This window comes from Dioscorea cayenensis, chromosome 5 (assembly GCF_009730915.1).
Source record: "Dioscorea cayenensis subsp. rotundata cultivar TDr96_F1 chromosome 5, TDr96_F1_v2_PseudoChromosome.rev07_lg8_w22 25.fasta, whole genome shotgun sequence".
NCBI classification, from domain to species: Eukaryota; Viridiplantae; Streptophyta; class Magnoliopsida; order Dioscoreales; family Dioscoreaceae; genus Dioscorea; species Dioscorea cayenensis.
The window spans coordinates 4,209,464-4,237,128 of record NC_052475.1 but is presented as its reverse complement, the minus strand read 5'-3'; the positions used below and the strand labels follow the sequence as shown (position 1 = coordinate 4,237,128).

The following is a 27,665-nucleotide window of genomic DNA, read 5'->3' as shown; positions in this document are numbered from 1 at the left end:
CAAATTCATTGCTATATTTTTATTTTTCATAAAAAATTATATTTCTTGTGTACATGCATAAATAGCAACTAAATATAAATAACAAAATATAAAATTAACATGGATTGAAGATATAAAATTCCAATTTTCATCTATACTTCAAAGAATTATTAGAATATTTTTTTTATTTGGCACATAATTTGGCACAGCCAACCAAAAACTGTGCCCAAACCTGTGAAAAATAATCTTATTTGTCGCGGTTTTAGCATAATGTTGGAGATACCTTGTCACATTCATTGCTACATTTTTTATTTTTTTCATAAAAAATTATATTTGTTGCGTACATGCACAAGTATTATGATTAACTCAGTAGAAACTAAATATAAATAACAAAATATAAATTAACATGGATTGAAGATATAAAATTTCAATTTTAATCTATATTTTAAAGGATAATTAGAAAAATATTTTATTTAGCATGGCATTTGGCACGGCCTACCCAAAACCGTGCTAAAAACCGTGATAAATAATCTTATTTGTCATGGTTTTTTTGGCACGGTTTTGGATATAGCTTATCAAATTCATTGCAACATTTTTTATTTTTCATAAAACATTATATTTGTTGTGTACATGCACAAATATTATTATTAACTCAATAACAACTAAATATAAATAATAAAATATAAAATTAACATGGATTGAAGATATAAAATCCCAATTTTAATCTATATTTTAAAAAATAAGTAGAAAATTTTTTTTATCACCACGGTCTGTCCAAAACTGAGACAAATAAATTTATTTGTCACGGTTTTTAGCATGGTTTAGGATATACCTTGTCAAATTCATTGCTACACTTTTTATTTTTTTCATAAAAAATCATATTTGTTGTGTACATGCACAAAAATTATTATTAACTCAATAGCAACTAAATGCAAATAACAAAATATAATATTAACATGGATTGAACATATGTATTCATGCATATGAAACATCTCAATCCACTTGAAGTGAACGTAATGCAAAAAACTAGTGAATCTCTTATTAAGTAAACATTAAAAACTATTAACTACTTAAACCCACTTGTCTTATCTATATTGCAACCCTCCACCATCCAACGAATCTCAAATTATTGACAATATAATTCCAATTTTAATCCATTTTTTAAAAAATAATTAGAAACTTTTTTATTTGGCACGGTGTGTCCAAAACCGTATCAAACAAAAATGTTTGGCATGGTATTTGGCACGGCCTGCCCAAAGCTATGCCAAAAACCGTGACAAATAATTTTATTTGGCTCAGTTTTAGAGATACCTTGTCAAATTCATTGCTACATGTTTTATTTTTGATAAAAAATTATATTCGATGTGTACATACACAAATATTATCATTAACTCAATAGCAACTAAATATAAATAACAATATATATATATTTATAAAAAAGTTTAAATTATTGTTTTATATATATATATATATATATATATGTATATGTATAATATACTAATTATGGTGAAATATTTATTATTATTATTATTATATATCTTAATTTTAATGAAATATTTGGCCTTAATAATCCATGGAAAATGTGCAAAATTAATTAAGTTGATGATATTCCTTCATTTGTTTTTGATTGAGGTATAAGAGGAAAATATAGAATTAGAAACTTACCACATGGCTTTTTAATTAATTGTTATAATCTATGTTGGCTTATTTTACTTATGATGATTTAATAAATGAAAATAATATTATATATATATATATATGTGTGTGTGTGTGTGTGTGAATAATTAATATATCTTCTTGAAGATGCAATAGTATATATTATTGTTGGTTTATATATTTTAAATTTTTAACGCATATTTATTGATAATGATAATTTTTATAAATTATATTTTTTAGAAACAAAAATTATATTAAAATTTTTATTTATTTATTATTATTCTTAATTTTTTTGCACATTTTTTAAACCTGTTTGAATGTTTTAATACAAAAAGATCATTATCTTTTAAAAAAAACTACTTGCTTAACATTAGATAAAATATCACTGATCCCTATTAGACATCATTTAATAAAACTACTTGCTCTTTCATTTCTCTCACTTGCTCTTCTTCTCTTTCTTCTCCTTTTTTGCCATCTCTTCTTTGTATCCAGCGCGATATCTTCGCCTCTGATGGCTTCTCCTTCTTCCGATCGGTTCATCTCTTCTTCAGCGTTTTTGGAACCTGGATTTTGAGGTATTTTCTTTCTTAATTCAGTGTTGGTTTCATTGTATTTGACCTCGGTTTGGTGTTGGTTTCGTTTGATTTAAGCTCAAGATGGTTCGATTAGGAGGTGCTTTTGCTTTGAACCTCACATATCGTGTAGGAGGAGCAGACCGCAACGAAATGATGGGGATTGTACCAATTACATTTTCCCACCTTTCTCTATATTCAATTATACTAGTCGTGGCCAAGATCGTCCAAAAATGAAGTGGTTATCGGAAGATGAGTTACATGTAGCACATACTTATGTGTTACAAAATATTCAGAAGTATATCCATATAACAAGTTAGTTATTATCGAATAATGAGAAATATAATTTTATAATATGTACATGATCTAATTTTGATATATAAATACTTCTTGTTTGAATGGACATTCTTAAGATATTTGTCACCTACTTGGAAGGGAACCCATCTGATGCCATCGATAAGGCAGTTGATAAGCATTTCACAAAATGGTTCAAAAACTTTGTGAGTAAAGACGCAAACATGTTTAAATTATACTAAGAAATAATGAAAATTTTCAATAACATTTTTTGGGATTTAGGTGGAAAATGAGGTTAATCAAGTAACCCTCTTGCAGAGTTTGGCTTGGGTCCACCAAAGAAAGCATTAACATGGCCGAGATATTTCATTAATGGCTACAACTTCTATACTGTCGCACATGGCATGGAGAAGACCATCATGAATAGTGGTGTTTGTGTAAGAGGAAGCAATTTAGAGGATTCATCTTGTGATTTTTATGGTTTACTCGAAGATGTAGTGTAGCTTGAGTACCATGGTAGCAGATGGAATCATGTTGTACTTTTTGAGTGGACATGGTTTGTCTCAATAAATGGCACCAAGGTTCACCCCCTATATAAGTTGGTTGATAATAATTGTAAAAAGTTCTATCAAAAGTACAATCCATTTGTGTTGGCACTACAAGCAGGGGACGGAGCGACAGGGGGGGCAAGGGGGGCGGCCGCCCTGCCGCCAGCGGGGTCTGTGACCCGCACCGCTGCTCCCTCCTGACGAGTTCCCTCGCCCCCTTCCTTCCAGACGCCCTCACCCGCCCCCTTCCGCCCTCCCTCCGGCCTTCTCCTCCTCCCCTCCCGCTTCTCCTTCGGCTCCGCCCCTTCTTCGGAAGCTTTTTTTAATATATATTTTTTTATTTTTTATTTCTTTATCTTTATATATTAATATCTTTTTATATTTTCATTATATTATATTTTTTAATTTATTTTTTTAGTTAAATGATTTGATTTTTTTTCTCATTTATTAGATATTTGGTTAAGTTTGTTATTTTTAAAAATTTCTAGAATTTGTAAAAATATGTATGATTGATTAATGTTCATGATTTAGGGATTTGAGAAATATTAAAGCTTTGATTTAATAATAAATATTTTTTCAAAAATTATAATTAATTTAAATAGGAGTTTAAATGAAAGTTATTATTTTTTAAAAATATTTAAATATCAGTTTATTTTGTAATTAATAAGATTTTCAATGTAAGTAATTTATAAAATTAATTTTTTTAAAAAAATTATTTAAATGAATTTAGATAAATTATTAAATTATATATATATCATGTAAATGAAAATTTTTTTAATTTAAAATATTATCTATATTTTTACAATTATAAATCAAAACAACATCAACTCAAGGATAAGATCAATGAAGTAATTACTTTACGCCCTTAATTTTTAAAATCCTCATCTTTAAATTTTTTTTAATAATAATTTTACAAACTAAAATTTTAAATACTATTAATAATTACAAGATACAAAAATATTTTTAATTTAATATTTAATCAATGTAATTTAATCTTAGTTAACATTTAAATTTTAAAAAAATACAGTAAGATATTAAATATTTTATTTTAATGCTTAATCAGTCATATCTTCTCTAACTAACTTTTCAAAATTCTATTATGATTGGTTTTTTTCATGTATTTGTTTCTCTAAAATTAATATAACATTTATTTTTTAATTATAAATAAGGGCATTTGTAGTTTTTATATTGTTACAATGTTTTTTTTTGTTAGGTTTTATTTTATTGAGTTTTATTTACAAATTTTTAAATATATACTTTTTATAGTATGTGAAAAACAATAAACAAACATCTTAAATAGATATTTATTAAAAATAAAATCTAAATAAATTTAATTTTTTTATTAAATAAATTAGAAAAATATATTCGAAATTCCAAGTATAGACCTCTAATAAGCCCCCAAGTCAGAATTTAAAAAATCAAATTTTGATATATTAATTAATTTTAACTGTTTCTCTTAAATTTTACTTATTGTTATAAAAAAAATTAAATGTATTTTATAATATAAAATTTTTGTTAATTAATTATTTTAAAACTTGTAGTTCGCCCCCCCCTCTATTTGATTTCTGGCTCCGCCCCTGACTACAAGCCACTCAAGTGAACTATGTTGAGTACCCAAGCACGAAGTAAACAAAGTTAATTGGTTGGTTGTGTGTCCCACAAAAGCTAGGGGAATGGTTGAGACAAATTGACCACAAAAAGATGCATCTGCATATCAAATGGAGGAAATCTAGTTCACAACCGGCGTTAGTACTATAGAAGAAGTTCCTTCTTTGTTTGACCCACAAGGCATATAAGTTATTGTTGACTTGTCTGATCTGCAACCCATTTTGAAAGGTGAAACCGGGGAAGACAAAGAGGATGAACTAACAGAAAATAAAGAAAATAAACAATTTGATGATGATAATGATGATGATGATGATGATGATGATGATGATGATGATGATGAACATGACTTTTGACAAACTACACACTATTTTGACGAACTCTTTGTTTGTACTTTCTTTTGATATGAACCTCTTATTTTTATCAAGTCTATGGTTTTATTTTTATTTTGAATAAAAACTCGCTATGCAATCCCGTTGTGAGAATCTCATTCATGCTTTTGATGTGATAAGTAGTTTTATTATTTTTGTTCTCATTTGTGCTTCCATGTAGGTGGGTAGATTATTTCACTTGAAGAGTGATGGATTGTTATCAAAATTCCGGGACAACATCGGGTTTGAATTTTCATTTTTTTAACCTTACTTTTTCTAAAAATTGTTTTCAAATTTATTCTGTTAACACAATGATTAGGTCAATAAACATATTTGTTTTCACTTAAGTAAGATGGTATGAATATAAAATGAATAGTCTTGGATTTCTACCATCATGCTAAATTAGAATTGAATGAATTTGAAACATAGTAAAATAGCAATTTCTTTGAATTACATTGAATGTTGTGCTTTTGCTATTAAGGAATCGTTTGGATCGCGGAATGAGAATGGAAATAGTAATGATAATGGATGGTAATGGGAATGAAAACTGTGTTTGATTGGTAAAAAAAATTTATTGGGAATGAAAAAAAAAAAGAAATATGTGGTAAAGTTACCATTTTGCCCTTAGAGCAAATGAATAATATTGAAACATTACTTATGTTAAACTTTTTATTAATGAAATATTTTGAATATTATATTTATTTTCTATCATCATATATTAATTAAATAATTTATTTTTATTATTATTTAAATTACTTACTAAAAATAGGTATTATAAATATTAAAAAATATTAAAAAATATTATTGACCATTTTATTAATTGTAAGTAAATATGTATGTTAAATAGTTCATATTATTATTATAATTCATTTTAATAATTATAATTAAATATGTATGTTAAATATGTTGTAATTAAATATTATTAGAGAAGGGTATTTATGTTAATTCCTTTTAATTCCCATTCATTACCCCCAAATTTGGAGAAGGGTATTTATGTCACTAATCCTCTATTGCTTTAGTAATCAAAACCCCCATCCAAACGCACACTAAGAACCATGCAAAGTAATCATCAAGAGTAATAAACATATATTAGAAAATTATATATGTATTAATTTTCCAATATCCAATGGAAGTTATACATGAAATCTATAAATGCATTTGGAAATCTCATATGGTTAAAGATGTAGTATAAGGAAAATAGTATTAATTTTTCAAAATCCAATGGAAGTTATACATGCATTAGAAATTCTCACATGCTTAGTTAGGCTTTCGAATGAACAAAACATTAATATGAATATTTTGAGTCCAAATTTTATTTGACTTTGGATAATATTTATATAATCAATTTGAACGGAAGCTTACTTGAGATGCAGGAACAATTTGAGAAAGCTATAGTAGACAAATGCAGTCAAGGCGTAGATGAGGATTCTACCAATTAAGATGAATTATAAGATGAGATAGCTATTGGAAGTCGTAACAGAGTTGTAGGAAAAGATAACATTGTTAGCCAAATGTCTTCATCCAATTACAAGCCACGCTTGGGGCCTTCCGAATCAGCTGAACAACTCCGTAACAAAGTTAAAGAATTATAGGAGTAACTTGCTAGATCTCGCGTTGAGGCCGATGCTGAGTTGGCTGGACGTGAGTTATTTGAATCATCTTTGCTTGCTACACTTCGGGTAGAAGGTATTGATCTCTCTAGCATGCTTATTACTGCTCGTACACCTCATGCCCCTTGAGCACTAATAGGAGAGTCCCAAACACATGCCGGCGAGCACTCTCCAATATTGAAGAGAATTCGGGCTTCCCCATTTATGGATAATTCTCTTGACGACTTTGAGGATGATGTAGGCCAAGACTAGGATGATGTAGAGGGTTAGAGTTTTGTGGTATATTGTTAGATTCAAACTTGCAGCATTATGATTGTAATAACATTTATGTTTATTTTACTAGCTAGTGCTACAAGATATATTTTGGTAAATTAATGCAAGTTATAATATTAAATAAATCTACCATTATTTATCAAAAATATATTTTAATTTTTCACAAAATAAATAAATTTGTGCCAAATTCTATGACAAAATCCGTGCCGAAATTAGTGACAAAAAATGTGCCAACAATCATGTAAATTCTAAAATTGTGACAAAAAGCCGTGCAAAATATCATAAAACAGTGTTAAAACCCGTGACAGACCATATCGTTTAAAAAACCGTGACAAACGGAACCGTGCCAAAAACCATGACAGACAACCATGTACTGAAAAACATGGCAAACTAAATCCTGCCAAAATCAGTGACAAATGAAACCGTGCCAAAAACCGTGATAAATCCAAAACAATGCCAAACCCCGTGACAAACTACAATGTGCCAAAAACCGTGATAAATTACACCAAAAACAACCGTGACAAACTACACCATGCCAACAACAGTGATGAAAATTGTCACAGTCTATAAAACCGTGACAAATTTTGTAACAGTTTTGTTATACCGTGTCAAATTATATTTGTCACGTATGTTATAGGCATGGTTAGAGGTGGGCACGGGCCGGTTAACCGGGCCCGGCGGGCCCGACCCACCGGGTCCGATTCACCGGCTCACCGACCCGGACTCGGCTTGGCTGGGTGTAGAACCCGCCGGGCCGGGTTGGCTCGTTGGACCCGGCGGGTCCGGGTCACAGGAAGCCGGGCCCGGAACCGGCCCGGCTTCCAAGTTGGCCCGGCGGGCCGGGCAGGTTGGCTCACCTCAAAAAAAATTTAAAAAAATTTAAAAAAATACTAAAAATTCAGAAAAAATTTGAAAAAATCAGAAAATTTGTGAAAATTCAGAAAAAATTTCAGAAAATTTTCTAGAAAAAAAATGAATCAATTAAGACCCCATAAATGAAGACCACAAGTTTCCAAATAATAAGAGATGTCCCAGTTGATACACTAAATTTCACTAAAATTTTAAATTACACTAAATTTGTAAATAAATGTCTTGGACTTAATTCGTTTACATGCCAAATCATGTTGCCTACGTATCCTCCTGGGTGTGAGAGGAATCAAAGCCCACGTAGTTCTGTTACACAGTGTAATCGGTCACCCACTTACTTAATTGGTAGCATCTAGGTCTTGGTCGGACTCAATGACTGTCGAGCCAGGTGTGCTCATCATGTTATCTGTGTAGAAGAAATCACTGGCATCTGGACTTCCTTGTTCTGCTTCTTGTTGCCGAACTTGAGCATGTTTCCAGTTATCCGTGCAAACTTGAATTTCAATATTTTATGGGGTCAGTTGTGAACGTGTCGAATCTAACATGTTTCCACCTGCGCTAAAAGTTTACTCGCAAGCTACTGTGGACATAGGACACGCAAAAATATCCTTTACCATTAGTGAAAGAATGGGGTACGGATTTTCATTACCTTGCCACCAGTTGAGGACGTTGAAAGTCATGTCTGTGTTGATTTCTTCTGAGAACCGGAAGGTAGTGTTTAAGTACAAGTCGAGCTCTGTATATTGTGATCTCCTTGGTTTCTTCTTTGCTTGCCTCTGCCAAAATGATTCTCCTCCACCACTGTTAGATTGTCCTACTACCTCCTATACAACCTGTGGAACTATATGGCTATATCTAATACAATAACTATCATATAATTCAACAAGTTGACTCCTAGTATCAACAACAATGTCATTGACATCCACAATGCTGTCAGAGTCCAGTTCAGATTCTTGAGTATCCACGTCACTCATGGGCAAGCTCATGGGAACTGGTTGGGAATCTTGTCCTCCATTGAATCCTAAGAATTTGTAATATGCGTCCAAATATTCTTGCAAACCTTCTAGCTTCTACCTTGGATCAAGAACAAATGTAACTAAAGCAATAGGAGGTATATTTTTATAATAAGACAACCATTTAATTTTCATAGTGATCAACGCACTAAAAATTGTGTATCTAATCTAAACTTCCAAAATTATTCAGCTACGTCAGCAGCACTATATAAAAATAAATGGGAAGTAGGAAATAAACTTGCAAAAACAAATTAGTACATGTATTAAAAACCGCAAGCAAATCAATAATACGAGCGATAATTACCCAGTTATACTCATATAAACAAAAAGCAACTAAGGAATCATTAACAAACTTAGTCAACAATGTCCTATAGGGAAATGTTGCACTAAGAAGCCGATAAGTTGAGTTCCATCTTGTTTTGACATCTTTAGGAAATTTTTTGACCCTCATGTTATGTGCTTTACAATAGCGAGCCTATTGTTTCATGAGGGTCATGCTTTTTCCCATATAAGCTACGACCTCCCTAACGGGAAGTACAAATTCTTTAAGCTCTTCCAAACCACTTTGCACACATAAGTTTATAACATGACAAACACATTTTATATGAAAATATTTGTCACCACATGAAGGCCTCAAAAAATCTTCTAGAGGTGTAATTGAGGCCGTATTAGCGGAGGCATTATCAAAAGAAATCGAAAAAAATTTTAAACATTAAACCAAATTCTTCGATAACTCTACGCATAAGTCTATAAATATTATCGGAGCTATGATTCTCGTTGAACACCCTAAAAGCGAGAACGCGCTTTTGGATATTCCACTTGTCGTCAACCCAATGTGTCGTAATACCCATAAAAGAATTTTCATGAAAAACATCGGTCCAAACATCGGAACATAAAGAAACCGAAGAGTTAAAAGTACGAACATACTCACAATGTTGTTCCCTACCATTCTTGTATTGTTTGAATACTGTTCTTTGAATTGTCCTCATTGAAACCTTCTTGCATGCCGGTTGTAGTGTGTCATTGATGCATTCTTGAACTTGACACCGTTCGGCGAAGTTGAACGGCAAGCGCTCGACGGAAATTGTCTCCGCAATTTTATCCATGTATTTTACTTGCGAAAATGAAAATAGAGATAATCGAGAACCTGTACTTTCATCCACAGTGAATCAAATTTGTGACTGTGATCGAGCATGTCCAAGCTTGTCCGGGTGTTTTTTCTCCAAGTGTCTGTTGAATGTGCCATATCCTCCACCCTTACAATGTTTAAATTCGAAACCACAATAGTTACATTTACCATGTGTTACAATGCCATCATTATTATACAATTTTGTAAAATGAGTTTTAAAAATGTTAGATTTGAGGCAATTTCTGTGGAGTTGGTTGCTTGTCCGGTTTGTGAGGGTACATCAACCGGTACCGATTGTTCTATTGGGCTCTCAAAATCTTGAAATGGATTGCTTTCTTGAGTAGGTGGTGTGGGAGTGGAAGCCGATCCAACAACACTTTTTCCTCGAGAGCATTCACCATGTGAAGCCATATTTTAATATCTAAGAATACAACAACTAATTTCATTCAAGTTTACAACAAATAATTTCATACAAGTATTTACAAAAAAACAAAAAAACAAACAAACAAGTCTAAAACTAATAATGAAATTAAATATCTAAGAATACTACAAATAATTTCATTCAAGTCTACAAAAAAATAATTTCATGCAAATATTTACCAAAAACAAGTCAACAAAAACTACACATGATAATTTCATGCAAATATTAAAAAAATGGATACACAAGTCTGAAACTAATAATGAAATTAAATATCTAAGAATACTACAAATAATTTCATTCAAGTCTACAAAAATAATTTCATGCAAATATTTACCAAAAAAACAAGTCCACAAAAACTACACATGATAATTTCATGCAAATATTAAAAAAATGCATACACAAGTCTAAAACTAATAATGAAATTAAATATCTAAGAATACTACAAATAATTTCATTCAAGTCTACAAAAATAATTTCATGCAATTATTTACAAAAAACAAGTCCACAAAAACTACACATGATAATTTCATGCAAATATTAAAAAAATGCATACACAAGTCTAAAACTAATAATGAAATTAAATATCTAAGAATACTACAAATAATTTCATTCAAGTCTAAAAAAATAATTTCATGCAATTATTTACAAAAAACAAGTCCACAAAAACTACACATGATAATTTCATGCAAATATTAAAAATGCATACACAAGTCTAAAACTAATAATGAAATTAAATATCTAAGAATACTACAAATAATTTCATTCAAGTCTACAAAAATAATTTTATGCAAATATTTACCACAAGTCCACAAAAACTACACATGATAATTTCATGCAAAATATTAAAAATGTATACACAAGTCTAAAACTAATAATGAAATTAAATATCTAAGAATACTACAAATAATTTTATTCAAGTCTACAAAAATAATTTCATGCAATTATTTACAAAAACAAGTCCACAAAAACTACACATGATAATTTCATGCAAATATTAAAAAAATGCATACACAAGTCTAAAAACTAATAATGAAATTAAATATCTAAGAATACTACAAATAATGTCATTCAAGTCTAAAAAAATAATTTCATGCAATTATTTACAAAAAACAAGTCCACAAAAACTACACATGATAATTTCATGCAAATATTAAAAAAATGCATACACAAGTCTAAAACTAATAATGAAATTAAATATCTAAGAATACTACAAATAATTTCATTTAAGTCTACAAAAATAATTTCATGTAATTATTTACACAAAAAAAACAAGTATACAAAAACTACACATGATAATTTCATGGAAATATAGAAAAATGCATACACAAGTCTAAAACTAATAATGAAATTAAATATCTAACAAAATTACAAATAATTTCATTCAAGTCTACAAAAATAATTTCATGCAATTATTTACACAAAAACAAAAAAAAAAATAAGTCCACAAAAACTACACATAATAATTTCATGCAAATATAAAAAAATGCATACACAAGTCTAAAACTATTTAAGAATATTAAAAATAATTTCATGCAAATATTTTAAAAAAAAGTATACAAAAACTACACATAATAATTTCATGCAAATATCATAAATACAAACAAAATAATTTCATACAAATATTAAAGATGCAAAATTCATTCAACTCTACAAAAAAATAATTTCATGCAAATATTAAAAAAACCAAGTCTACAAAAAAACTAGAAATATTAATTTCATATACTTTTTAAAAACCCACAAGTTAAAAATAATTTTATACAAGTCCATAAATAATACATTCATGCATTTTTTTTAAAAAAACACAACTCTAAACTAATAATAAAAAAATAAATATCATAAATGCAAAAATTCATTCAACTCTACAAAAATAATTTCATGCAAATATTAAAGAAAACTAAGTCTACAAAAATTAGAAATATTAATTTCATGTACTTTTTAAAAACCCACAAGTTAAAAATAATTTCATACAAGTCCATAAAAAATTCATTCATGCATTTTTCAAAAAAACCACAACTCTAAACTAATAATAAAATTAAATATCATAAATGCAAAAAAAATCATTCAACTCTACAAAAAAATAATTTCATGCAAATATTAAAGAAAAACCAAGTCTACAAAAAAACTAGAAATATTAATTTCATGTACTTTTTTAAAAACCCACAAGTTAAAAAAATAATTTCATACAAGTCCATAAAAATACATTCATGCATTTTTTTCAAAAAAACACAACTCTAAACCAATAATAAAAAAATAAATATCATAAATGCAAAATTCATTCAACTCTACAAAAAAATAATTTCATGCAAATATTAAAAACCAAGTCTACAAAAACTAAAAATAATAATTTCATGTATTTTTTTAAAAAACCACATATCCATACTAATAATAAAAATAAATATGAAGAATATAACTAATAATTTTATTCAAGTATACAAAAATAAATTCATATAAATATTTAAAAAAACAACTCTATGAAAACTACAAATAATAATTTCATGCATTTTTTATATGTCCACAAGTCTAAAATAATAATTAAAATAAATAACAACAATTTCAACTAATACTTTTATTCATGTCTACAATAATAATTTTGTCCAAATATTTATAAAAAAAAGTCAACCAAAACTACAAATAATAATTTCATGCATTTCTTTTAAAAAACCACAAGTCTAAACTAATAATTAAAATAAATATATCAAGAATACAACTAATACTATAACTAAATACAATAATAATTTCATGCTTGATTAAAATAAGACAGCCTAGAAAACTATAACTAAGCATAAAAATAAATAAATTATCACCAACCTTGTTAATTGGGGACTTCCGAAATGTTAAAAATTAAGAGAGAATCCAAATTTGCACAACTCAAGTCTCCAAGATTCCAACTTGTAATATTAAGCCTTAATAATGTTGACTTGAAATAATTAAACTCCAAGAACCCAAATAATATGCCTTGAGAGAGTGAGATTAAGAGAGAATGAGAGTAGAGAGTTGGGAAAGAGTAATAATTGGTAAAAAGTTAATAATAGGGGGATGGGGGTATATATAGAAATTTATAAGAATTAAAAAAAAATGAATTTCTGAAAATTCAAAATTTGAATTAAAAATATTAAATAAAGCCAACGGCTATGAATTTTTCAAAATTCATAGCCGTTGGGCTTCAACGGGCTCCCAACCCGCTGGGTCAACCCGGCGGGTTGGGAACCGGGTTGCAACCCGGTTCTAATATGGGCCTGGTCCGGCGGGCCAACCCTCCAGGCCACGGGTTGGGAGAAGCCCAACCTGTAACCGACCCATTTACAGTACGGGCCGGTTACGGGTCAATGAACCGGGCACAGGCCGGGCCGGGGTTGCCGGACGGCCCGTGCCCACCTCTAGGCACGGTTAATATTCCGTGCCAAAAACCATACCAAAATCAATTTATTATGTTTTTTGGGACCCATTTTTGTGTCAAATTTACCGTGGCAAATTTCTTTTTTTTATTATAGCGAGAGGTTTACAAAGTCTTAGACAGTTAAAGTTTTAGTGTTTGTAAAATTGAATATTTTAAATTTTAAATGAAAATATATTTTAAAATTTTTTGTTTTAAACCGATAATATATATATTTATAAATATTTATAATTAACTCAAAAAATTAGTACTAACTATACATTATAGTGATGGGGATGGAAATTAGGACTGCCTGCTTCTCTACTAAACCTGATCCCCTTCTCTAGTGTAAATTAGGGACCCTAGATTGGGGATGAGTAAAAATTTTAGAAGATCACTGTAGTATGACCGTTTTTCACTTTGCTCACTAAATTTCAATTTATTTCTTTTCAATCACCCTATATTAATTCTATATCACCGGGAGGTTATCCATAAGATTCTGATCAATTTTTGTTGAGTTGGTCACGGGAATTGCACGTCATACATTAAATTAAAGTTATTTAATCCACGCTGGCTTGGACACGTTGGCAAGGTGTGTGGGAAATACTCATCAGCATACACCTCACCAAAGGCTTCTCTTGAAATGTTGATGTGTATACTGATGTGTATTTCTAACACACCTTGCTGACATGTCTAAGCCAGCGTGGATTAAATAACTTTAATTTAATGCATGACGTGTAATTCGGCAGGTCACCAAGTAAAAAATCGATCGAATCTTAGCGATCTCCTGAAAACATAATCAATGTAGGGGTGATCGAAAGAAAACAAATCGAAATTCATCGAAAGAAAGAAAAAACTGGTCCCAAGACGATGGCCTCCTAAAATTTTTACCCGATTGGGAATCCTTGTTTTTGAAAAACATATATTTTTTACTGGTCTAAGATAGATGGAGGACTCTCTTCTAGGGGTTCCTATTCCATTTTTACTTCATTTTGGTCCCTTATAATAAGACTTGGAAAGGGACAAAATTCCCTTGTTTCAATTCCATGAGCCCCCCCCTCCTCCTTCCACATATATAATAAGACTTGGAAAGGGACAAAATTCTCTTGTTTCAATTCCATGAGCCCCCTCCTCCTCCTTCCACATATATAATAAGACTTGGAAAGGGACAAAATTCTCTTGTTTCAATTCCATGAGGCCCCATTTTTATATTATTATTAATTAAATATTTTTACTATTAATTAAATTTAAATATTAACATTTAATATATACAATATAATGATTTAAAATTATGAGTAAAAAAAAATTTAATTTTTTTTTTTTGAGTTATAGCAAATTATATTAATTATTCGACGGGTCCTTAAAAAATAAAAATAAAGATACAATCCAAATTCTATTCTTATGGTTTTCGATGTCAATCATAATAATAAGTCATGTGGCTCATGACTTTTAGTGTCTTTTTCCAACAAGTCTTTCTTGGGACTATTATTTTGTGGCCAATCTAATTTCCAAATGTTTGGCTCCTGCATATATACAACAAATGCTTTTCTTTAATGCACTATATATAAATTAAACAATTTTTTTACCATTTACACTCTATTTGATGTAATTCCTTCCAATCACTATAATAATTTATATTTGGTTTCATATATGATCAAATTGGTGAAATAAAGTCATCTTTAACTAATTTTTAGCTTGAAAATAATTTCATTCAATTCAATTATGGGGACTTTTTAAAATATAATCAAAGTTCAAGCTGTTGAAGAACTTTAAGATATGAGGCAAAATTTGGAAATAAACAAACATATTAAGAAAGATGAGTTGGTGTTCACCTCTTAATAAATTATAATTCCAATTTACATCAAAATAAGAAGACTTAGTCAAAACCTAATATTTTACGTAACTCATTAATCACCAACAATTTTCTTGAATATAAGACAAGACGTCTATTTGGAAAAAAGAAAATTTCATCTTTTAAACAAGAGGTTTTAATTTTTAAAATTCCTTAAATTCTTTTATTTACCAAAACAAATATATAAGAACGAAAACAACAATTTTCAAAATAATTTTTGTACTACAACAAATTATGAGGAAAGAAGACCTTTAAACTAAACTATAATCATTAAAAACATCTAAATTTTTTTTAAAGTTCCAAAACAATATTCATATGTATATATATATATATATATATAACCAAACATTAAAAAGAAAACACCAAACTAATAAGAAAAACTTAGGAGATGAATCTAGAAGGCATACTTCTATTTTCCTCATTTTGAAGTAGATGATGCTCACATTCTAAACAAACCCAAAGTCCTTTTAACTTTCTATGTTCCCATTATTTGATTTCTCAGTCCTCCACATTTAAATCAAATCCTCTCTCCTTAAACAATTCTATAAATACAAACACCAACCTTATTCCAACCACTCTTCATACAACCAAAAATAAGGAGAAAAAAAAGGGAAAAAAAAAAAATGAACCTCCTCATGATATGTCTCACCCTGCTTCTATCACTCCAAACGTCCTCATGTACACCATGCAAATTCCCTGCGATAATTAACTTCGGTGACTCCAATTCCGATACCGGCGGCCTCTCCGCCACCTTCGGCCCTGCTCCACCTCCAAATGGAGAGACCTTCTTTCATATGCCGGCCGGTCGATTCTCCGATGGCCGTCTTATTATCGACTTTATAGGTAAATCTATATAAATTTCATTACAAGTAATGTTATTTATACAAACTAAACTTATCTTTTTATACATGAACTATTGAATTTCAGCTAAGAGTTTTGGTTTGGCATACTTGAGCGCATACTTAGACTCTTTAGGCACTAACTTTAGTCATGGAGCCAATTTTGCCACTGCTGGATCAACCATCATGCAACCAAGTGCGCCACTAAATAAAGGTGGCTATAGTCCCTTCTCATTACAAGTTCAGGTATCCCAGTTCGCTCAGTTCAAATCCAGGTCTCAAATGATCTCCAAAAAAGGCAAGTATTAATATTAAATACTAAATACTAAATTGATCAATTCTATCCATGTACCCTGCTTACTAAAGTTAATAATATATTAGGGAAAGTTTTCAAAAGCTTGATGCCGAAGAAGGATTATTTCAAAAAAGCTTTGTATACAATCGACATCGGTCAAAACGATCTCACCGAGCTTTTTTTTAGTAATCAATCTGCTGATGATTATATCCCATTGACAATGAAGGTGTTTAGTGATGTCGTAGAAGTAAGTGGTGGTATTTAATTTATAATAAAAATAGAGATTATAAAATAACTATCTTAATATAAATAAATACTGGTGTGTACTGCAGGAGGTGTATAAACACGGAGGGCGATACTTTTGGATCCATAACACGGGTCCTTTAGGTTGCCTGACCTATGTTCTTCTCCGAAGACCATCGTCGTCCATGGAACTCGATCCGGTTGGCTGCGCCGTGATATTCAATAAATTAGCACAAAAATTCAATAACATGCTCAATGAAACAGTGACACAGCTCAGAAAAGATCTGCCTTCTGCAACATTCATCTATGTAGATGTTTACTCTGCTAAATACAATCTTTTTAGCAAGGCAGAAAAGTATGGTAAGAAGATATGCATAAATTTTCTGTTGCTTGATGTCTTGTTGAGGTGTGACACTTTCCTACTTAATTAAATAATGAATAATAAATCAATGAAAGCCATAGATCATGATAATTATAAATTGAAAATTTTATTGAAAAATTAAATTTATTTTATTTATTTGGCAGGATTTGAGAAGCCTCTGAGAACATGCTGTGGATATGGTGGTGGTGAATATAACTTTGATTTTAATGTGAGATGTGGAGACAAAGGCATAGTTGAGGGGGAGGAAGTTTTATTGGGGAAATCATGTTCACATCCAGAGAAAAGCATAATTTGGGATGGAGTTCATTACACTGAAGCTGCAAACAAATGGGTTTTCAATGAGATAGCCACTGGAAAATATTCACATCCTTCTCTTCCTCTTTGCAAGGTCTGTTATTGAATAATACCACCTTTATTTATTGGAATGCAGTATGACCATTGTATTTATATTTTATATATAAATACATATATAAATAATTATCTCTCACTCTCTCAAGCATGTTTGTTTGGTGCATAAATAAAACAATTAGATAATAAACATATATTTTTAATAGTATAAATTCATTTTCATAAATTCTTGCACTTCCAAATGTCCAAAAACCATGTAAAAAAAAGTATATTACATTTTATATATTTATAGTTACAAGTTTAGACATAGACATATTACAAGAATAATAATAATAATAATAATAATAATAATAATAATAATAATAATAATAATAATAATAATAAAATCCTTCTTGGATCAACCAATTGGTTTCACTGGCATACAGCATGAATACAAGACAAGAGCATAGCATCAGATACAAAGCAAACTAGGTGTTGAATTGGTCTGCCAGAAGAGCTTCATTAACAGCTTTATTAACTGAAAATATCCACACACCTGCCTAAACAAGAAAGGTCATGAAAACTCATGAAGATGAAAAATCATGCATAGAAACACATGAACATCTCTAGTTTATGCGAGAATAAGATCAATCAATGAATGCAAAGGGAGCAACTTTCTAACCAGATAAATATCAAGATCTGTTATAAAAAAAAGGCGAATTAGAGTTCACACAAGGCCAACCATTACAGTTGCTAAAACTAGGAGAAACAATGATTAGAAGGGGCTATACCACATTTAGACCAAAACTAAAAGCTTGACTTGAGCCTGCATATTCATTTCTTGTTGCATTTGAACAGAAAAGTTCAATCCCACAGGAAAGTAAACTTGACTATATCATACTCTAGCTCTCTTGTTACTGCAAGCTGGGCATTTGTATTGTTTGATGTGTTCAGCTCTAGCAGGAGTGATCCTCACACATTTGCCATGAAACCACTTCTCGCACAAATCACAGCATATCCAAAATTCATCCTGTGCATAATTTTCCCCACATGCGACACAGAAAGTGTTTCCATGACCCCCCTCTTCCTCTTCCTCTTCCTCTTCCTCTCCCTCTCCTTCTCCTTCACTCTCGCCATCCTCTTTTGGTGGAGCCATCTTTAAAGTCTTCGCCTGGGACAGCTGAAAATTATTCCAACACACACACACACACACAACTTAGAAACACTACTGATAATAAAAAAATGAAACAAACAAGACTATATATAAGTTTCATAATACCATCTTGGAATTTGATTTGTTTTTACTGCTGCTGTTTGGGGTTTTCTCCCTCCCCTGGGACTGCCTCTTCGCAGTTCCTGTTACAACTTCATAAATTGTGGGGAGACCATTGATCATGTTGAAAAGCCGCCTCCTGTCATTGCCAAAATGTCAAAGGAGAGAGAGAGAGAAAAGCAATAATCAGGCCCTGGGAGTTCAAATTGATAACTTGGATTAAAAATTTAACTATCATTGTGTCAGTGCTTCAAACTAAAATGTAGAACTTGGTGCACAACAAAACAACAAATAATCTTCAAAATGAATATCAGAATATAGCAACTGAGTTTTGGAACAAAAACCACACAAAAAAAGGCGAGGGGGAGGTAGGAATGCAAGGGTGAAAACTATCTCACAAAGATAAAATAATTTTCAAGGATTAAAATATTAAAATAAAACATTACCATCTTGGTAAAAGTACTCACTCATTGGAAGCATACAACAGATGAATTTGGAACAATCAGCTAGGCCATCATGCATAAATACAAGAAAGAAGAACACTTCTCATGATGTAACAGTATGGCAAGAACACATATCCAATAAAATGGAATCAATTTAGTTGCATTCAAACACCAAGGTAATAGTTTAGTTGCTGGTAGAATCAATCTACCAGTAACCAGGACTAGGTGAACAGCAGTATAGTAATTTATAAACACAAGTTGCTCATAATCTAGAAATGCACAATGTATCATGATTTAAATGGATAATTAGCTTAGCAAGAAGCGGAAAGATTACACAGATTTCTGTGCCCTGTTGCAAAAGGTAGGTACTTAATCTAACCAAGATGCCATTTCTTGATGCAGCCTTGCAAGAACATAACCTTGCGTAGATTTAGGAGGCTTAACAGATAAAAATATCAAGAGCTTTCTTTTGATTATTATCATCAATAGAGTCAACTGAGCTAGGGATAAGATAACTCTCAACAGTTTCTTCTACTTTCATAATTGCATCACCAAGAGTGAACTGAACTAGAAGTCTAGGATAAGGTAATTCTGACAATTTCCTCTATATTCATAATTATATCATCAGGGGAAAGAACTGAACAAGGACAAAATAAGTATCTACAACTTCCTCTCATGATTGTCTACATCCCAAGAGCAAATTTAAACCCTCTGCAAACAAACAGCAATATATTCTACAAAGGCAATAAAACAGAAATCTTTTCTACAAACTGTATGACTAACAAACAGCACTTTTTATTTGAAATAGCGGTAATCAAAAAAATAAAAATGAAAACTTACTTCCATAACAGAATAAATTCAGTATATTGACCAAGTCTTCAGAGAATAAAATATAACAAATTGCAAACAGAAAAGAAAATCTTACCAACACTATAAAATTGGTGCTCTTGGACTATTAAATGATTAAACAAAAAAAAAAAAGTGCATTATCAAAATGCAACTTAAAGAAACGACTTGATTACAATGCTTTAAGACTATTAAAAAACATTCCAACAATAATAGCACGTTATGAATTTGACCATAAATCAGCATCATTTAAACTATATGGTTTTGAGAAAATATAATGAAAAGGGCATAAATGCTCTAATTAATCAGATTAAGTAACAATACGAAACAAAATACCTGGCCTCTTTGTCGAATCCAAAACGTGCTCCAAAATAGAATGCAACAGCCTGTAACCATGCATCACTGTGGACAGCAACTAGAGCTAGCCAACCCTTGTCATTCATCCCATTCCCTAGCAAAATTGATCCCCAATGCGGGCTCAGGAAGTTCTGGAGGCACTTCCTCGGCCGGCAAGGTTACATCCCAAGTCTCATTAGGAAGTCCATACAAACACAAATTATCCTTTTCTGCATGCAAAGTCACATTAGCTCCATAAAGTAGCAAGAAGGAAATGTTTCAAACAAAGAACTGCACAAAAGTTAACAGAACAAAGCAACACCAATATTACTTCAAGGATCAACATTCTTCCAACCAGAGAGATCTATAAGAGCAAGAGAAACAACAAGAAGGGTAATATCAGCCAATATGTCCTATCAGCACAAAAAATTATAGCAGCAAAACCTTTTCTAATAAATGCTTTATCTTAAATGCTTAAGATGAATTTAAATTGAAATATTTATGAATTTTGATCCACATATTGTTTGTTTTAATTTATTCTATTGAACTCCATTTTTGAATCAAGCTGTGCAAACTCAAAACACATGGCACATTGCTGAAGAGATTCACTAGCATTGAGAGATATAAGACATGCCAGAATGCAGTACAACAGAAAATTATTTTCAAACAAAACACAAGAAAAATAAATTATTAGGTACTCATTCCCTCTGACAAAAGCAGTTAGGCACATAGACTAGCCTGAAAAGCACTCAAAGCTTCCAAAGCAGACAAAACTAGAGGGGAATATTAAAAAAAAAAAAAAGAAAAAAAAAAGAAAGGAAATCACAGGTATCTTTCCAAAAAAAAAAAAGTAAGCACAAGCAGAGGAAAATAGGCAGAAGCAGAAGAAGAAAAAAAAAAGCACTTGAAATCAAACCAAATAACAATGCAAGAAAAAAGCTCACCGGGATCGCAAAGCTGGTAAAATTCTTCCACGTCTGTAACAACAAGAAGATCAATAAAAGCAGAGCTGAGTCACCAATGAATCAAATCAATCAAAGAAACCAAGAACTCAAGAACAGAGAGAAAAGAGAAACCATTGGTGAGGGCGTTGATCAAACCAGCGCGTCGGCCACGGAAGTCCCTGAAGACGTCTTCAGCGGTCCTAGGGCTATACGCCCGCCCGTCCATTTCCCAGTTCTCTCTAGACAAAGAAAAAACCAAAAAGAAAACCACAATATCTCTAGAATCGCACCCCCAAAGAAGCGATTCGTCCAAACAAACCAATCAATCCAAGAAATCACAAAAGAAAAGGATGAATCAAAGGATTAGCGTTTCAATCTTGGGAAAAAAATAGGTTTTCCGATTCGATTCGAAGAGGAGAACAAGCGAGAGGAAGAGGGAGCGGTGGAGCGAGATGGCGATGAGAGCGAGGAGGAGAATAGAGAGGCCGAAGATGAAGAGCAAGAAAAGAAAAAGGAGGGGTTTTTGGGAGAGAGAGAGAGAGAGAGAGATGGACCAAATTTCAACAACTAAAACAAACCCAAATTTTTAACCAGAACTCAAACATTGCACCCACTTGTGGACCCCACCAAATAAAAAAAAAAAAAGTAGAAATATAGTGAATTACAAATTAATCAATAATTAAAAATTATAAAAAATAAATAAATTTACTTTTAAATTTTATAGTTCGCCCTGATAAGATACTCTCTTGGTCATTTCTTGAGGGTTTTTTTAGTCATCTTCGGTTAAGATTTGTGAAGTATTAAATATTATTTTTTAAAATTTTATTTTTATATTTAATATATCTTTATCACTTCAAATAGATTATGTTTATCTATAAAATAATTAAAAATTTTATTAATTATCAATTCGTTTTTTAAATACATATTAAGAAATGTTTTTAATCATATTTTTAAAACACGATATTAACTGACAAGAGATTAAATGAAAATCTCTTTAAGAACCATTTGATTAAAATAGTTCATGAAGTCGTTGGAATAGATGACATGTAAAGAAAATTTATTTTTTTGACAAAAAAAAATCAAGAAATAATAAATTAAAAAATTAAAATAATAATGACTCTTTACTAATGAGATAGTGTTAACATTATCTCATAAACGAATATATTTATCCTAATTGGATTTTTTTTTTTTTGATAAAATATATTGTGAACATGAAAATGGTTAAAATTTCATTTTTATTTTTTTAAATTACGTGCTTTCATATTAATTTAACAAAAATTTAAGTTAATTATTTATTAATAATGATTTCAAATAATATTATGTTTTTAAGTTAATAATAATTATTTAAAAATACATAATATTTTAGAGATTTTATTAAAAAAATAATAAAAAAATATTGTAAAAAATATTATGGTTTTAAATTAACAATATATTTAAACTAGTGGACCCCATTGAAAGTTTGTTGTTTTGTATAACAATATATTTTCTGTATAAATAATTTGGTATAAATTCTTTACATTTTAAATAATATTAATAATAAAGGTAAATAATATTTATAAAAATAATGTATTGTAATATTAAATCATAATAATGTTTGCTAGCATTAGCAATCTAACACCAACCATTTGCGGTTTAATTGGTTAGGACTTCTAAACACCTTGGGTTGAATTCATGTTATAGGTGTTTTTGTAATAAAAATTTTTTTTACATAAAACCAACCTGATGGATTGACATGTTGGGTCAGCATAAATTGATAAAACCTCAACATGTAATCTGACCCATTATAGTGCGGACTAGTTCTGAGGTGAGTTGGACCAAATTTCGGCCTGTATCCCCACTCTAACTCTACGTACGTCTTTACCTCGCACATGTTGCGTTTTATGATTAAAAAAAAAAAAATTACATTTGTAAGTTATAAGCATATTGAAGACATATTTATTCTCTAATCATTTTTTTCTATACAATAATTCAGATATTTGAGAAAATATCAATTTTTAAGTCATTGCATGCATATGTGAAAAATCAAAATAAAATTATTCTACAAATTTTTAATCATGGAATCATTCACTTATTAATATTTATTAGGAAAATTTATGATTAGTCTTCTAACCAATCACACAAATTGAACAAATAAAATAAAGTCGGAATATAGATTTCAAATTGCACAATAAGGGTGAACAGATCTACATTTGAAGTTAAAAATCTCCGAGGAATAATATACACTTTGCGAATTGAAAGTTGCATACAATTATGTGAAAATAATTGTCCAAAAAGAATGAAGCAAGGGATTTTTTTTCCAATATAACTTTTTTTTATTTTAATTGTTAAAATAATCTCATAAAAAATTTATTCACTAATATTAATTTGGGTTTCAAGACATTACATCAAACCTAATCATCACTTTAGTAATAAATGGAGCTTTTAAAAATACTAAAATATTGGCTTTTTTTTTCATATGCACCCTTCTCTTAAAAAAAAACAACAAATAATTTTTTGTTTTTTTAAACAATTTTTAAGTTATTATCAAATTTTATTTTATTTTATTTTTTGTCAACCACATTTATTTAGGAAAAATATGTTATTATTATTATTTATAAATTTTCTTGGTTTTTAAACCATTTTTAAAAATTACTATTATTAACATAATTATTTTTTTAAATAATTACAAAAGTCAAAATTTTGAAATCTATTTAAGTTATTATTTTTAAAAAAAATTAAATGCCAATTATTTTGAATTATTATTATTATTATTATTATTATTATTATTATTATTATTATTATAGTCAAATACATTCATAACTTTTTTTACATTGTATATTTTGACCATATGTTGGACAAATAGTTTTATAATGCCTTGGTTGTTTGCATAAAAAGCATAAATTATGCCTAGTAGAATTAAAATTTTTATCTATGTGTTTATATCTACGTCTGAACTTTGGTCAGCTTAGAATATGTCGTTCTATGGGTGCACCATCTTTAATCCAGCCACAAATTGCCAAAATAAATACGTTTTAAACAATTTAAAACAAAAATAGGTTTAAAAAAATACAAAATAATTCATATTTTTAATAATAATAATAATAATAACATATTTTTCCCAAATAAATGTTGTCTAAAAGAAATATAACTTTCTAAAAATTAATAATAACTTAAGATTGTCTAAAAAGACATTTATTTTTTTATTTTTAAAAAGAGAATGGTGTTAATGAGGAAAATATCAATATTTTATACTCATTACCTTAGAAATGACTAGGTTTGATGTGATATTTTTAAAACGTGAATAAATTTTACATGAGGTCATTTTGACAATTTAAAAAAAATATGAGGGTTATATTTGAAAAAAAAAACAATTAATACCATTGCATCATGAATGTGAGCAACACACGAAGAAAATTGGTCCGCAACTTTTGTTGCTATTAATGCTGAAAGTAACTAACAAAATGTCTAAATGCAAACTAAGACAATTCAAATTCAATGGATAAAATTTACAGGCCAAGGCATTGAGACTTGAGAGAATTCCATATATGATGTTTAACAAGAATGATGTATTTCAGCAAGACTAGGTGATGTGAGAACAAGCTTAGTAACACTGAGGGAATCACACATCAAAGTGCAACACGTCAACACGCGTAGACCAGTTAAGCTACAATCTTCTTTTTTTCCGTCGAAATAAGCAACTAAACCGTTACATGCATAAATGTTGGCGGAGCAAGTGCGTGTGGGGCTTGTACACATGTAAGTATGGCAATCACCTGCACACAACCACTATTCATATTCTCAAAAATATACTTTCACTCGTGATTCGAATTTACACCGATTATGAAGAGTTCTGACGAAGATCTGAATACCAATAAACTGTTTGGTCATTGCTAAAGCTATAGATCAAAGAATGGACCTCTTATTGCAGCAAAAACTTCTGAGAATGCTTTTTGGAGCGCTACTTTTGCAACTATATATATTGCTGCAGATGTAGCTCCCTCAGCAAACCTAACAGCATCACAGCAAAGATGGTTGCAATGCCATGACAAAGCTTTTATGCAATTACTTTGAACCATAGCGCAATGTTCTTGTTTACTATTTGCATTATTGGTCCGCGTCTCAAAATGTCAAGCGAGTAATTAGATGATCAAACAACGGTAAATCTAGGACTTAACATTACAAAGTTAAAATGTTTGATTAGTGCAAAACATGGTGACGTCAAAAATGGAGTCTGTGGTGCCATCTTAGTTATTAAACATGACCAAAGAGTGACCCGTGTCAAGGCTTTGGGTCTCGAGTTAAATTGTTCAAGGTAAATTGGGTTAATAAAACAAATTAAAAATTAAAAATCATTTTTATATTTTTTATATTTGTATTTTTTTTTTTAATTCAAAGTACTTACAACCTTGAAGTTTGGTCATAAATACCCATCCATAGTTCATATTAATAATAATTTCAATAAATAAAGTTAAAGATTTAAATAACATAGTTTTACAACAAAATACCATACACAACTTTCACTTTTTGTATTAAAAAGTATGTTAAAATAAGGCAAAAAAATTTAATATATTAAATTGGTTAGATATTAAACTAGCTTGATTTAAATTTTCGAATGATCGGGTTAAACGATCAAAGCATCAAGTGGGACCGGGTTTAATAACTATGGGTGGCATGGAGATAATGATGAAGAGTGATACTAAATAAACTAAATCAATTTTTCAAAATTACTCCCTCAATGGCATAGATGTGAATGCCAAAATTATATAAATCCTAAATTCTAAAATATATTATCAAACTTTTAATATAAATTCTAAAATCTCAAACCAAAATATTATAAAACTCTAAATCCTAAAATACCAAATAATAAACCCTAAATTCCAAATGCTACTGCCATCATTTTTAAAGTTGAGTTAAAATGAGTGAAAATAAAAGTATAAAGCATGTGGAATATGTTGGATTGAGTTGGCCCAAGCCCATAGCTGCAGATAGGCTGGGCCCAGATCTTTATGCAACGAAACCAAAGTCCACTTTGTTTGCAGTCGTTTTTCTTTTTATTTTATTTATTTATTTTTTTCAATCTCCCAAAGGCTCTTTTTGTAACTTAGGTTAATCATACCTTAAATGACTGAAGGAACACTTGAATTCAGTTAAAAATCAGATATACATAAAAATTTATAAAAACAATCAACACACAATGAAACCACTTTTCTGTCTTCTATCTCGTTTTATCCCATGCCCTGTTGCCAACTGCAGACGTGGTCCGTCATTCACAGAATCCTTATTCTTATATATATATATATATATTTATACATGAGTTTTAAAATTTCAAAACATTTGGTAATCGAGATAAAGACGTAGATGGGAACACAACCACACAAAAAAAGAAGCACGAGAAAATCAGGGTGGGCGAAACCTTTATCAGGTTTTTTTTTTGTTTTTCAAAAGTTATCATCAAATTTACACTTGGACGTGGGAATCACAGATAACAGCTAATAAGTCACTGGAATTATTTTATTTATAAGTTAAGTTCTTAAGCAACTTATTTGGTAATATACAGTAGAAAAAGCTCCATCTAAATGTTTAATTTAAATTCTATATATATATATATATATATATGTCTTGTTAACTTCTACTGTGATATATATATATATATATTGTGTGAAAATTATTAAAAAAACCCCCTAAATTTCAAATATTACCAAAAACACCCTCTTAATTTGGCAATCATCAAAAGCCTCTTCCTTTTAAAGTCAATGTTTTCCAAACACTTAAAGCATGTAACGGTGGTTAACGAAGTTAATTTGAATTTTATGGATGAAATTGCCCTTGCATGGGAAGTCGTGGCACTGCAAACAGTTTGGCGGTTTGAGATGAAGTGGGGGGTTTCTGTTAGGGTAATCCCAAGAGACGACTTTACTTGAACCGTATACTTGTCTTTTCTCCACTCGCTTCTTCAGCTTTTCCCTTTCCGAAGTTTCTCTACCGGGACATCTTCTGTAATTTCAGCTTTTCCCTTTCCACCGGTTTGTCGAACGAGAAGTCTCACGCAAGCATTCGGTATTTCGTCAGTTTGTAATCTAAGGTATTGAAGAAGTCGTGAGTATGATTTTATGTTAACTATTCTGTAACAAAGAAAGATTTTTCGGTTTTGTTTTGTATTTCTGTTTTTATTGGAAGATATTGAAGTCTGCAGGG

General features: G+C 30.1%; 1 protein-coding gene and 1 pseudogene across 1 annotated transcript; one reads left to right on the top strand and one right to left on the bottom strand.

The window, feature by feature from the left end:
- The first annotated feature begins 15,959 nt into the window (after positions 1–15,959).
- On the top strand, positions 15,960–17,809 carry LOC120260749 (GDSL esterase/lipase ACHE-like). The gene is made up of 5 exons (XM_039268307.1): positions 15,960–16,406; positions 16,491–16,700; positions 16,784–16,944; positions 17,030–17,300; positions 17,466–17,809. The coding sequence occupies exons 1-5, from the start codon at positions 16,187–16,189 to the stop codon at positions 17,720–17,722; spliced, it is 1,119 nt and encodes a 372-aa protein (XP_039124241.1). The 5' UTR covers positions 15,960–16,186; the 3' UTR covers positions 17,723–17,809.
- Positions 17,810–18,304: 495 nt separating this feature from the next.
- On the bottom strand, positions 18,305–22,034 carry LOC120261940 (annotated as a pseudogene).
- Positions 22,035–27,665: the final 5,631 nt, after the last annotated feature.